This window comes from Nanorana parkeri, unplaced genomic scaffold (genome assembly GCF_000935625.1).
Source record: "Nanorana parkeri isolate BGI_ZX_2015 unplaced genomic scaffold, ASM93562v1 scaffold3367, whole genome shotgun sequence".
Taxonomy (NCBI): Eukaryota; Metazoa; Chordata; class Amphibia; order Anura; family Dicroglossidae; genus Nanorana; species Nanorana parkeri.
Genome location: NW_017309635.1, coordinates 8,805 through 23,565, shown reverse-complemented (window position 1 = coordinate 23,565; position 14,761 = coordinate 8,805). Strand labels below are relative to the sequence as shown.

Below are 14,761 nucleotides of genomic sequence, written 5' to 3'. Positions count from 1 at the left end.
GTCTTAGCCAATAGCAGCAATTATGTGCTGAAATATGTAAAATGTTCATTTCTTTCTTGCGGAAAACATTCAATTTTTTTTGGAATACACATGTGAGTGTTTGTAACGTGCAACTAAATCCAAGTTACAAGCTCTTAAATCTTCAGGTTTGTTTATAACCAAATAAACCGATAGGAACTCTTACATCATAACTCATCACATGACTTAATCCTCCAATAGAACAGTGAGGAGGGCTCAGGTCCTAGGCTCTTCTAAGAGCCACCCAACACTTCACCAACTGAGCTGTGATCTGATCTCAGAGTTATTTCAAATAGGTTTTATACCCCCCCCCTCTTTTTAGTCTATAATACGTTCCGGGTGGAAGTAACGAACCCTTGTTATATACACAACATACAATAGCAGCTGATGCGTCACATTTCCGGCCTGTTATATTAAGTTTCTTTTCTCAGCTCTTACTGAATTAGTTCCACTTTAAACCCATTCTACACCGCACACTCATACAGTACACACATCTAGTCCTTGGAGGTGACATTCTGAGATGAAACAATCCGAGTACATTGTACATCTTCCCGGATCACCGTACAGAGGCGATGTATCATGTGACCACCAGGTGGCAGTGTTGTTCCTCCATAGGGGAGACATTGGAGTCATGTATCTGTAGTGTATCCATATGTAACTAATATAAGGACTTGCTGAGTGCTGATACAAATGTTACATTAAACACTTGTAACAGTGTCCACAAAGGGAAACAAATCTATATTTGCCTGGAGCATTGAGGTGAATGCTTGGGGAACCATGTACAGTATTTAGATGTAAGCTCTAAAGTCACTGGATAATATTTTCAAGCATAAAAAGACTTACAAATCCAGTCCTGTCCATCCCTTAAAGTGGCCGTCACTGATTGTCAGACTGAAATTAAGCAAATCACTAACAAAGAGTGCAAATCATTATCTCTGCTGCCCAAACTACTGAATGATGCTTTATTGACTAGCAATTGTCTTTTGGGAATGTGGCACTTCTGGAGTATTGGTTTCTCTTGTTCTCGCAAGTGGAAGGCAGTGCGGGGAATACTTAAGGGTTGCAGGAGACACATGGGATCAATACACTCTGCAAGTTCTCAGGGTATAAATGTATACATCAGGGCAGGGCCCTCCTTACCATCTTGTCTTGAATTGTATTGTAACTGTAATGTCTTCCTTACATTGTAAAGCGCTGCGCAAACTGTTGGCACTATATAACTAGTATGTAATAATAATAATAATCGGGGCGGAGTGACAACACATGGGGACCCCTTGTGCTCAGCCCATATGCAAGCCCCATCTGCATAAACAAGCAGCGGCCATATCGGCCGCCAGTGTGTTCTGCGCATGAGCTCCGTCATTTTGGAAAATACCTTTGAAAACTCCAAGATGGCAGCGCCCACATGTTCAGGTTCCGCCATCTTGATGTATACCAAGATATACTCCAAAATAACGGCGGCTGCTCGATCTGCAATTTCTTTCTGCGGTTTTGGAGGCTCATTGCCTCAGTATCTGAAAGAGCATTAAAATCTGTTTCCTTTGATGAAACAAATAACAATGATTTTCATTTGTTTGTCTGAACCATTTTTTTTTTTTGCCCTGCACGTCTATTACAAACCACACCAAAGGATATAATCTGACTATTATACAGCAGATACACATAAAACATGACACAAACATAAAATAAAACAGGTTGTCAAATCTAAAAAAATATAAGAAAAGTAAACAGTATCCCCAACAACCAATCAGATATTTACATGAACCCAATCTGCCCCTATACATGATACATTTTCTCATCAGTGTCAATAAACTTTAAAAACAAAAGCGTTGGGTCGTGGCCGGGATGTGAAGCAGAACGGACGTGTCTGAGTGAGCTACGCCGCCACACTGAGCTTTATCCGGCTTTAATCCTGCAAACTCGGCTCCTGTACTTTACACCCGAGCTCCGGTGGATGTCCGGAGCAGGGGGATATGCCCTCTAGGTCTGGCAAGCGAGGTAACACTCCAAAAGGAGGCTGGAGAAGATCCCAGCGTGCGGCCTCATGTCTCGCCGCCGCCATCTTGCCTCCGTCCCCTGCTCCCTGTGAGTGCTCGCCGGACCTCGTGCATGGAGGGAGTAGCTGCACACGCTGCTGAGGAGGCGCTGGCCCCTCCGGAGCAACCTGTCTCCCCACCGACCACAAGAAAGGAGAGGGCTGAGACGACATCTATCCTGGAGGCCATAGAGGGCTGTAAAATAACCCTCACAGCAAAAATTGACCATCTGGCGGTGGAGTGCACATTAATCAGACATGATCTGGACAAAATTCGGGGCTGGCTGTCCCAGGCGGAGGCGCGGGTGTCTGGGGTGGAGGACTCGGTCCAGGAGCATGCTAATGCAATACAAGACCTGCAACTCACCGTGAAGAAGCTGGCAGCAAAGGTAGATGACTCCGAAAATAGAATGCGGCGCTATAATGTGCGCATAGTGGGCCTGCCTGAGGGAGTGGAGTGCCAGATGCCTGCTCAATTTGCGGGCCGGAGCTCCTGTCTATCTTGCAGCCGTTCTGGAGTATCTGACTGTTGAGATCCTCGAGCTGGCCGGCAACGCTGCCCGGGACAACAAGAAGACCCGCATCATCCCCCGACACCTCCAGCTGGCTGTCCGCAACGACGAGGAGCTCAACAAGCTGCTCGGTGGGGTCACCATCGCCCAGGGAGGAGTCCTGCCCAACATCCAGGCCGTGCTGCTGCCCAAGAAGACCGAAAGTCACAAAGCTTCCAAGGCCAAGTAATCATCCATCAGCATAAACCTCCATTACAGAACCCAAAGGCTCTTTTCAGAGCCACCCACATCTCCACACAGAGAGCTCCTAATACAAGATGTGAATGTGTATAAAATAGAGATGGGCAAAACGGTTCATCTGCATGAGCGTTCCTCAACGGATCGCTCACTGAAAAGATCCTGATCTTTTAAATGGCTCATGGTTCACTAAACCGCTCTTTTTATTATAGAAGAACCCCCCCCCCCACTATAATGCATTGCTGCGACTTGTAGTCCTACATAGTTGGTGCAATTCTGCATTGCTGTATAATCATCATACAGGTATGCAAAATACCACCAGCTAAGCAGGACTACAAGTCCCAGCAATACATTATAATAAAAATCAGCTATGCAAAATACCACCAGCAACCCCCCCACAAACACTACAATGCATTATAATGCATTGCTGAGACTTGTAGTCCTACATAGTTGGTGCAATTCTGCATTGCTGTATAATCATCATACAGGTATGCAAAATACCACCAGCTAAGCAGGACTACAAGTCCGAGCAATGCATTATAATAAAAGTGAGCACTATATCACCAGCATCTCCCACCCCCCTCCAACCCTTTAATTGCTGAATTGTATTGAATACTTGTATTGATCACGTGCCCCCTCACCGCTGAGCATTATTATCCATGTTATTGTCTGATGGAGGGAATCCCTGAACCTGATTGACGTTACAGATGTGGAATCAGACCGGTAATACCACCAAATGTGAGAGTGTGAAGACAAAGGCTTAAACTGCCGATTCTATCTGGAAATAAGAAATCCCATTTACCTCTAAAACTATGATGTCCCGTTTCTTAGAACCGAGAAAAGTCTAGAATGTATTTAGGATAAATGTCAGAGGAGTGTCCTGTGGGGAAAGGGGGTTGCAGGGATCTGTGTCACAGAAGACAGCGGAGGTCTATAGACGTTCTAATAATACAATGACAATTTGGGATTCCATCATAATCTCTAAATTAAGTGTACATTTTGCTGGTAAAAGTAAACCGCTTTATTTACTCGATCAAAATCTTTCTGTAGATGACGAAGGAGAATTTAATAAGCGGGAATTTCAAACCGAGTAACGGCTGAGAGTTGGGACGATTCAGGCCTAGAGAGGCGGAGCGTTTGAGCATAACAGACACGCCTCCTTACCCCCTCCCGCTCTCAGTTTCCCATTAGGTCCACTCGTTCTCTATAAGAGGAAGTGACCAGCGCTGTGTTTTTACATCGTTTGGTTGATTAACGAAGAGATCTGAGATGTCTGGTCGCGGTAAAGGCGGGAAGGGTCTGGGGAAAGGCGGCGCTAAGCGGCACAGGAAGGTGCTCCGGGACAACATCCAGGGCATCACCAAACCCGCCATCCGACGCTTGGCCCGCAGAGGGGGTGTCAAGCGTATCTCCGGACTCATCTATGAGGAGACCCGCGGAGTGCTGAAGGTTTTCCTGGAGAATGTCATCCGCGATGCCGTCACCTACACCGAGCACGCCAAGAGGAAGACCGTCACCGCCATGGATGTCGTCTATGCTCTCAAACGCCAGGGACGCACTCTCTACGGATTCGGAGGTTAAGCTATAACTCATCAGCCCGTTTCATATACCCAAAGGCCCTTTTCAGGGCCACCCACCTTCTCATAGAAAGTGCTGTAACCTGGTTAGTAACCATCATGATTCGATGATCAAAGGTTAGTATTCATTAGTAATCACTCCAACGATAAAGTGAAATCTCTTCAAGGAGTGATCCATATTTTTAGATTGTATAATATTATCTACCTGTACATTGGTGCAGCTAAATAACCTAGTAACTCGCATAATCGGCAAGCGGAGGATAGAACTTTACAATACAAACTGTTGGAGCAGCTCATAGTCAAGTCTGGAGTGTGCAGAGTAAACATTTGTCTAATGCTGCCGGTGTGTTCTTATCTAGGATCCGATCTCCATATCACATGAGTCAGAATATCCAAATCGTAATCACAGGTCTGAATATACTGCACAGGAAGCAATTCTAGTCTCAAGGCTTTCCAAACGGTGCCACACATTCTCTATCGGGCTCAGGTCCGGGCTGCTTCCTGGGCAGGTCAGCAATGGGATGGACTTTGTTGTGAACGGTGCTGATTGCATGTTTGCTAAATCCTTTAGAACTAGAAACGGTGCATTGTTGGCAAAGAGATCCCTAGTGGAAGGTTTTGGTTCCAGGATGGAGTTCATGTATTTTCGGGCGTCCATTACATGAAGGCGACCAACACCGTATGCTGCCATACATGCCCAAATCATGAGTCTTGTTGGTCGCTGTATATTGGCCTCCATGTAGTCAGGATATAGCTCTTCGCCTACTCTACGTCTCTCCTATTTTCAGTCATCACTACCAGATGAGGAAATCTCACTTTCATCGCTCCAAATACCAGAACACACCGCAACACTGACTTCCCTCAGCTTCTCATTCTGCATTGCAGTTACTGCCATTTGATTGGTCCCCAGAGCAAGGACTGTGATTGGCCAGCAGGGTTTCCTCTTAACTTCCGCTTTTTTACTGTATCCCACTTGTGTTTCTTTGTTAGACTTAAGTCATCATAACTTGTGTTGTACTGAATATATTTACATTCTGTTTCCAGGATTGCATTCAGCGTGACATTGTCTTTACATTTACATATAAATATTTGCATTTGGTGCAAAGTAACATTTCCTATAAGCCTGCAAAGACCCCAAACATTTCGGAAAGTGTCTACAATTTGTGCCACCGCTGTAATGGAACTTTTCTAAACATTAGAATCCGGGAACAATCCTCCCGGTGTGAGGAGTTCATTAGAAGTCTAACCGCGCCGGAAGAATATAATTAAACCGGATGATTTGTGAAATGTTACAATGAACCGCAAACTGAAATCGACAAGACTGATGAACTAATCTTTCCATCTACTAATCGTACTGATATCTTCTCATGTATGTAGTAGGGAAAGCTCCGAGCATGATAAATATCGCTGCAGAGCGGCAGTAGTTTAGTCGTTCAATTGGAGCTTTAAGAAGAGATGGCGAGAACTAAGCAGACAGCCCGGAAGTCCACCGGGGGGAAAGCTCCCCGCAAGCAGCTGGCCACCAAAAGCCGCCCGCAAGAGCGCCCCGGCCACCGGCGGAGTCAAGAAGCCTCACCGCTACAGGCCCGGCACTGTGGCCCTCCGAGAGATCCGACGTTACCAGAAATCCACCGAGCTGCTCATCCGAAAGCTGCCCTTCCAGCGCCTCGTCCGCGAGATCGCCCAGGACTTCAAGACCGACCTGCGCTTCCAGAGCTCGGCTGTCATGGCTCTGCAGGAGGCCAGCGAGGCTTATCTCGTAGGACTCTTCGAGGACACCAACCTCTGCGCCATCCACGCCAAGAGGGTCACCATCATGCCCAAAGACATCCAGCTGGCCCGCAGGATCCGAGGGGAGAGGGCATAAGAGACCCCGCCATCATCATCATTACACAACACAAAGGCTCTTTTCAGAGCCCCCACATTCTCCCTATAAAGAGCTATATACAGCATGTCGGCGCCGAGAATTGTAGAAACACATTTGCTTTATGATTTCCGCTGGCCTCTGTACAGAGCCCCGGGCTTAGCTCAGCTCACTCTACCTTTCTTACCATCAGAGCTAGTGTTCAGGAGCTCCGTGTGGGAATCATAAAGCTGAGCAGGAAGAATTTTAGATACAAATCCATAACAGTAACATTTCACACTTCCGGTGTATAGAGGAGACATTTTCTATTACGAGGTCTCTGCAATTCCGTCTTTGATACAATGTTTCTCTCACAGAGACATCGTTGAAGGAAGGTACACATTGTTAGTCTTAGTGTCTCTGTGAAGTGCTGACACTTTGCAGAGATTTGTGAATTTCTGATCTAGTTTTCATTATTAGGAGGTTGAGTTAGAGATCTGTGGAACAAGCTGCAAACAAGAACATATGGGAGCTTTGTGATGTCCTGGACTATCACCTCCGGTACCACATCAGAGAACTCTGCCGGGGCTGTGCAGATGAGAAGCTGGAGAAATGATTGATCTTTGTGGGGAATTTCTAACATTTATATTTGATGGTTCTGCAGACTCTTATTCACTATTACCCAACTGTTGCTGCTATAATTTTAAAGGCGGCGACATTAAAGATCAATTCAAAAATAACTCCGCCAATAAGAATGTTTAGAGGATCACACCACAACACAAGACGTCTGAAATAAAGCCGGAAGTGCAGTTGTTTCCCTCCAAATGTAACATGTGGAAGCTGCTAAACCGATGTGTGTGTGTGTGTGTGTAAACGTTCTTGTTACAGATCTTCCTGACACCTACAGTCTTCTGATCATAAGATTTACTTTGCTTTATAACATCCAAATCATTTCAAGCAGCTGCATTAAAAACAAAACAGAAGAAGCAGCTTCTCAGTCCCTGGAAATCTCGCCGACCATGTGCAGGAATTCAGTAGGATTTCCACCTCCCCAATCCGCAGACAGGTTGGGGCTCTGGAAAGATCCTTTATAAGATGAGAATCTATAGGATTCATATAATGTTTCCATGGTTTCTTTAAGATAGCTCAAAGTATCAATGTCATGGAACTATTAGTACCCGGAGATTTAATGACCTCATATAGACTCTGTATGGTGTACACACCTCCCCCTGGTCGCAGTACATATGTAAAGCTCTTTTGGGAGAAGGTGGGTGGCTCTGAGAAGAGCCTTTGGGGTGTGGAGGAGATGAATGGAGAAGCTCCGTCTTATCTCTTCTTGGGAGCAGCCCTCTTAGGCTTGGCTGCCTTCTTAGCCGGACTCTTGGCTGTCTTGGGCTTCGGCGCCTTCTTAGCCGGGCTCTTGGCTACTTTTTTGGGCTTGGCTGCAGCTTTGGGCTTCTTGGGGCTCTTTTTGGCAGCAGCTGGTTTCTTGGCGGCCGGCTTCTTGGGGCTCTTGGCTTTGATTGGGGCTTTCTTAGGTGCCGGCTTCTTCTTGGGGGACTTGGCTGTCTTCTTGGCGGCTGCTGGCTTCTTGGGCTTGGCGGCAGCTGCTGGCTTCTTCTTGGCCGCCACAGCCTTGTCTTTGCTCTCCTGCTTCTTGTTGATCTTGAAGGATCCGGAGGCTCCGCTGCCTTTGACTTGCTGTAGGCTCCCCTTAGTGACCAAAGCCTTGAGGGCGATCTTCAGTCGGCTGTTGTTCTTGTCCACATCGTATCCTGCGGCGGCCAGAGACTTCTTGAGGGCGGACAGGGAGACCCCGCTGCGCTCTTTGGAAGCGGCCACGGCTTTTAGGATGAGATCGGCCGCACTGGGACCGGCCGGCTTCTTGCGGACTTTCTTGGCTCCTCCGGCTGCTGCCGCCGCCGCCTTCTTGGTCGGCTTCTTCTTGGCGGCAGGCTCCGCTGGAGGAGAGACGGCCGGGGCGATCTCAGTCTCTGTCATGATTCTCTAACGAGTCTTAGAAAACGACAATTGTTACGCTCGTCTCACTCTGGCTTTATATAGTTACGTTATGCCCTGCTATTGGTTGGTACGGATCCATTTCTGTGCACTGCTATTGGTCACTCATCAGACACGCCCACTGACTCCCTCTGCAGTTGTGGAATCTTCTCTCTCCTGTTGTGTTTCCCTCGTAGAGAGAAAAACGACTTTTATCTGAAATAGAACGATGTCCGATCTTCATCGGGGTCCCGATCTGATCTCTGGACTGTCACTTATCGGGGTGTCACTTACAGCTGTCAGGAGCTGCTGAGGAGGCTGAACACAGAGGCGGCAAAGACAAGCATCCTCCTGAGTGGGGGTCACAATCTTCCTTCTACCTTGTTTTAGAGACGAATAATAAACATGAAATCATCTTGTCACATCTCCCACTAGAATGATCTTCATATGAGATGAGTGAAGAGTGATGATCAGGAGACATTTCCCTATAATACACAACTCTAGTCATCTATAGGTGAGGAGAAGGAGCCTGGAACAAAAACATCAGGCGGTGACATGATGAGAGCCTTGTGTTATGTGATGGGGAGAGATCATTCTAGATACAATGTGTCTGCTGAGTATTCAATGGCATGTTTAGTGTCCTATGTATCATTATCTGACCCCCATCATCAATATATTGTCATCTGAAAACATTGTATAAGATTATTCTCATATCACTGTATAAATATGAAGTTTTCTTCACGTCCTTGTATAGAGCAAATACATAATTTTGCCAAAGAATGAATCACTCATAATTATATCTCTCATAGTTTAAAGAATCCTGATAAATGTTTAACAATTCACAACTGTTCAGTAAATGACATTACAGTATAGTCTATGGGGGGTCCGAGCACTGTCCCAGCAGGGACAGAAAGGGGGGGGCCCTCGTCATTGGGAGGGTGCCACCCATATTGTTCCTAGAGTTGCCACTGCCCACAACCACCGGGTCAGGGTTGTGGGGAAGAGACCCTTGTCCCCATGGGGACACACTCCCAATGCAGAGGGCAAATGGCCTGGTTAAGGCCCAGGGAGGGCGCTCAATCATCACCCACCCTTTCCTGCCCTGCCTGGCCAGTGCTCGGATCAAGGGTCTGGTAGGAATGTTAGGGGGACCCCACATTTTTTCCCCACTTTTGGGGGGCTGGGGTTCCCTCTTAAATTTTCTACCAGACCTAAGGGGCCTGGTATTGATTTTGGGGGAACCCCACACACTTTTTTTGGTTTCAACTTGGGGGGTGGGTCCCTCCTAACATTCCTACCAGACCTAAATGGTCTGGTATTAATTGGGGGGGGGGAACCCCACACTTTTTTTTTTCTTCTGCAGACTAAAAAAAAAAGATATCTTTTTTTTTCTACTCTCATTTTGCTGCAACACAATTTTGTCCAACAAACAAAATTTAATCCAGACTACCGCTAACGAATTTCGGAATCGGTAATTTGGATTTGTTTGCATTCGTTATATCTGTCATTCGGAATTTGGATACATCCGGATGTCTGAATTTTCGAAATTTCGATTCGATTCGAAACAAAACAAATCGCACATGTCTACCACCACCAACAAGTTTACCATGGATGATCGAGTTGAGAAAAATCTTTAACTTTTAGCAATCCCTCTCAAACTAAACTTAGTAAGTGCAGGTTGAAAAAAAAATATCTACCACCGCCCCCAAACCCCACCCACCTCTGAAAACACTACATCCCATATAGCTGGGGATTTCCATTCCGGCTAATAGTATCAAGAGATGAGACTCCGCACAGCATTGGAGACCCTCAGCTAGGTAAAGTGTTCATTAGGATCTGGACCCCCTTCCAGATGTCATCCCAGCATTTAATAGGGATAATATACCAATCAAACAATATAACAAATCAGAATTTGTTGTTGTGAGGAACATTGTAACCAAATACTTTAAACATAAATCAACAGTAAAATGTATCTCAGTTAAAGGCAATTTTCTGTAAAAGAAGACTTTGTCTCCACATGTGGTTACACTGACCCCAGGCTTCCCTCCATATATCAACAGTTCATCCATGGTGCCCTAGGATACATCTATACCCCCTGTTTAACATTCAGTTCTAAGTGTAATAGGTATTTTCTGTTTCATTTGTGTTTATTTCAGTAGTTTTCTGTACTTTATGTCTGCTTGGTGTTTTTCACCTTTTTGTTGACTTCTATGTCATTGGAGTCTAGAAGGGTTTCTGTTTTACTGCTTTACACTTTACTGCTTTATGCTGAAAGTATTTAGGGCCTCTCGTGTGGAAGTGATTGCTTTACAAGATAACTGCTGGACCCTCTTACAATAAACCATAGTCAATATGTATCAAACATAATTACTACTTGTATCCAATATGAGTATGCTTGTGTACCCCCATTTGGGAGCATGCAATTGTCAAAAATGTCTTGGTATGCTGATTCCTTAAAATGTCCCTTCACAGGAACTAAGAGGCCAAGCCCAACCCCATAACCCCCCCTCCACCAAACTTTACACAAATGTATTGTCAGTGCACATGTTTAGTTTCGATTCAGATTTTGCGTTATTTTGTTTTTCGGGATTCGGTTCCGAAAGTGAATTTGTTTAAGGATTCAGATGAAACCTGTTAGCCGTAGTCTGTACAAAATTTATTGTTGTTTGTTTTGTTGCAGCAAAGTGATATTATTATTTTTTTTAATGTCACTTTGCTGAAAATTTGTCCACAAACGAAAATGCATAAAGGACACGACTGCTAACGAATTTCAGATTCATTTTCATTCATATCTGTTATTCAGAAATGCGGATACATCCAAATCTCCGAATAACAAAAAGTTGTCTGAAAAACATATGTTTCCGAACTAATCGCACATGTCTACCAAACTTTACACTTGGCACAATGCAGTCAGGCAAGTACCGTTCTCCTGACAACTGCCAAACGCAGACACGTCCATCGGATTGCCAGACAGAGAAGCGTGATTGGTCACTCCAGAGAACACGCCTCCACTTCTCTAGAGTCCAGTGGCGGCTTGCTTTACACCACGGCATCCGATGCTTTGCATTGCACTTGGTGATGTAAGGTTCGGATGCAGCTGCTCAGCCATGGAAACCCATTCCATGAAGCTCTCTACGCACTGTTGTTGTGCCAATCTGAAGGCCACACGAAGTTTGGAGGTCTGTAGCTATTGAGTCTGCAGAGAGATGGCGACTTCTGCGCACTGTGCGCTTCAACATGTGCTGACCCCGCTCTGTCACTGTACATGGCCTACCACTTTGTGGCTGAGTTGCTGTTGTTCCACTTTGTTATAATACCAGTAACAGGTGACCGCGGAATATTTAGTAGCAAGCAAATGTCACGGATGGACTTATTGTACAGGTGGCAACCTATCACAGTACGCTTGATTGACTGAGCTCCTGAGAGTGACCTATTCTTTCACAGATGTTTCTAGAAGCGTCTGCATGCCTAGGTGCTTGATTTTATATAGCTGTGGCCATGGAGGTGATTGGAACACCTGAATCCAATGATTTGGAGGGCTGTCCCAATACTCTGGAGCCTACATATTATATTCTACTATATTGCCAAATTTTAGCACATTTCCCCCGTTATATTTAAGGGTCATATTATCCTCCTCTAGGACTTTGACATACAAAACCAATTATCAAATTTAGTTTTGAGACAGTATGTAGGTCACCAATTAGGATTCATCCCACCTCCACTAGTTCATGTAGCAGCTTATCCACCTCTGTATCAAAAGTGATGGTAATTGTCTACATCAGCACCAGGACCTGCTCATTCAGCATGTTAGGTGTTAAGAATGGTGCAGGTAGAGAGGTTGATAGGGGTTCAGGTGTGGAATTATCTGAAGCAGAATATTCTCTGCTTCATGAGGGGTTCAGCCGGGGAAATCTGTGACACGACCATGCCTGAAATCTTTCCGTGGTGGAGTGCTTATAAGACCATGATTCCACTCCAGTGCCCAAAAGGATAAATCAGAATACATGTCTCTGATTTGAGAGCAGGGGAGGCCCCAGGCTAACTACCAAAAGATATAAAGGGGAGCCTAAAATTACTGGGAAATGTGTGTGTGGTGTTACATTTTGCAAGCTGATTAGATCAAATTTGAAAGTCAGAATTTGTGGACACTAAACCCTAAGAATGATTATGTACACTGTTACTGAGGTATCGTAGGACTCCTCACAAATCACATGTTCCCGACAGGTTCTGGAGGTGCAGAGCAGATAAAGGGTCAATCCTGCATAGCTGGTGTAAGTGTCAAGTCATTCAGCCATCCTGGCAGTCAGACCATTGAACAAATACCGACCAAAGGACCTGGTGAGATTTCCCCTACACCTTTCTCTCCTTCTGTAACCTAGATCTATTCTGATCTGAGATCTCTTCTTCCATAAAGTAACAATGTCATGGTGGAGATTCTGGAGGATCTTTATGGGAGAGGCGTGACTGATTAGTCATTGCTGCCACCTTGTTGTCAGTCCGGATACAACACCTCGGTGTACAAGGAGATGAAGATATATATATATATATCTATATATAGATATATATATCTCCCTCCATGTATCCTTCACTTTATATAGATTTGTTTTGATTTTATTTTGGCGGGATTCTTGTGTTCTCTAATGGACAACACTGCCATCGTGCGGCCGTTTTGTGAACAGCAGCTCTATTTCCGCCTCACCATAAGACGGTTTTTATGAGAAAGAACGCAGCAAAGGAAGCAGATTCAGATTCACTGGAAGTGAATTGTATACTTGTGAATAAAATACTCAGGTTACACCCATCCCCCACCCTACTCGGTCACAAAATATTGAGCGTTTGTAACAATAACGTAAACTTTCCCCTCATTCTTATTCGGTTACACCAGCAGAAACAGATTATCCCAGTCGAAACAGTGACCAAGTATGTCCTGCGATCACAGCTCAATGGAATCCCCCCTTTATATAGAGGTCACTGTGTTTACCTTTATGATTTATTACATATCAGAATATAATATGAAATATTAAAGCCGTTTAGTGTATTCGGCAAATTGTAACCTTCTATTAGAGTTTATAATATAATCCAACATTGTCATTATTTTATGAAGGACTTCTGTGGACCTCAGCTGTCTCCTGTCATAACATGAGGTGATTTTAGGATGAAGCATTAGACAGTTCCCGGCATTTTGTATAATACATAAAGTACTGAAAATCAATCATGTTCTTTATTGCTTGTTGGTTTATCACTCCACTCCAGGCTTCAAAATCAGACTATTGTATTTTTTCCCCAACGAAATATCTCCCTAGACTAGAGGACAATATAATGAGCTGGAATTTCAAACTTAGTAACGGCTAAATGTTGGGATTCCCGCCAAGAGAGGCGGAGCTTTTTCGCGACATCACGGACACGCCTCCTAACCAGTCCGCTATGAGGCCCGCATATGATTTATAAAAGGAAGAGGCAGCGCTGAGTGTTTCTATAATTCACCTGACAAACGAAGAGATCTGAGATGTCTGGTCGCGGTAAAGGCGGGAAGGGTCTGGGGAAAGGCGGCGCTAAGCGGCACAGGAAGGTGCTCCGGGACAACATCCAGGGCATCACCAAACCCGCCATCCGACGCTTGGCCCGCAGAGGGGGTGTCAAGCGCATCTCCGGACTCATCTATGAGGAGACCCGCGGAGTGCTGAAGGTTTTCCTGGAGAATGTCATCCGCGATGCCGTCACCTACACCGAGCACGCCAAGAGGAAGACCGTCACCGCCATGGATGTCGTCTATGCTCTCAAACGCCAGGGACGCACTCTCTACGGATTCGGGGGTTAAATCCTAATTACATTCCGATCACTTATTCCACCTACACAAAGGTCCTTCTCGGGGCCACCCACCTTCTCATATAAAGAGCTGTAACCTTTACACTAAAAGTTGACTTTTAGCATTAGATATAATAAACGGTGGCTTTTATAATTATCGATCTGTATATTACATCCGGGATTCTTTTATGTTCATCTGAAACAGACTAAATAGTAACTGATATCAGATATCACTGCATGTTATCCACTACCAACATGAATACAAGGATTACACCGCGAATGTTACGTTACATGAACCTCTCCGCACTGGATGAGACGATATCGAAGTGTTTTCACATTAAGTCGTAATTAGAATCCATTTGCACTTCTGCAGTAATTTCTAATATTCATGGTTTAATAGTACGCTTCAGATATAAGAGCTCATGCTCGAATAGAATTCTGGCGGGACATTAAAAAGCAGCAATTTGAAAGATGAGCCAATCAGAATTGTGGGCATTTCTTTCATCCAGTAAAATCTTCAATAGTCATATTGTTTCCTGATTTCAAATTTTCCTTCCATTCAATCTTATGTATTCAGAGAATATAATAGATTTGACGTGTATAATTCATTACGTTAGTAATAATGACATTTGACTGTCACTTTTAAAATGTATCGAAGTATATAAAGCTCTTTGTATGGCGATGTGGGTGGCTCTGAGAAGAGCCTTTGTGTTGTGTGATGGGAGAGGAGGTCGGC

At 44.9% G+C, this 14,761-nt stretch overlaps 1 protein-coding gene and 1 pseudogene across 1 annotated transcript; one reads left to right on the top strand and one right to left on the bottom strand.

Moving 5' to 3' along the window:
- The first annotated feature begins 4,063 nt into the window (after nt 1–4,063).
- Nucleotides 4,064–14,073, top strand: LOC108803075 (annotated as a pseudogene).
- On the bottom strand, nt 7,549–8,227 carry LOC108803079 (histone H1B-like). The gene has a single exon (XM_018574919.1). It carries the CDS (start codon nt 8,221–8,223, stop codon nt 7,549–7,551), a length of 675 nt encoding a protein of 224 aa, XP_018430421.1. The 5' UTR covers nt 8,224–8,227.
- Nucleotides 14,074–14,761: the final 688 nt, after the last annotated feature.

Excerpts from the sequence above, each read along its gene's own strand:
- LOC108803079 (XM_018574919.1), bottom strand. The coding sequence starts at position 8,223 with ATGACAGAGACTGAGATCGCCCCGGCCGTCTCTCCTCCAGCGGAGCCT.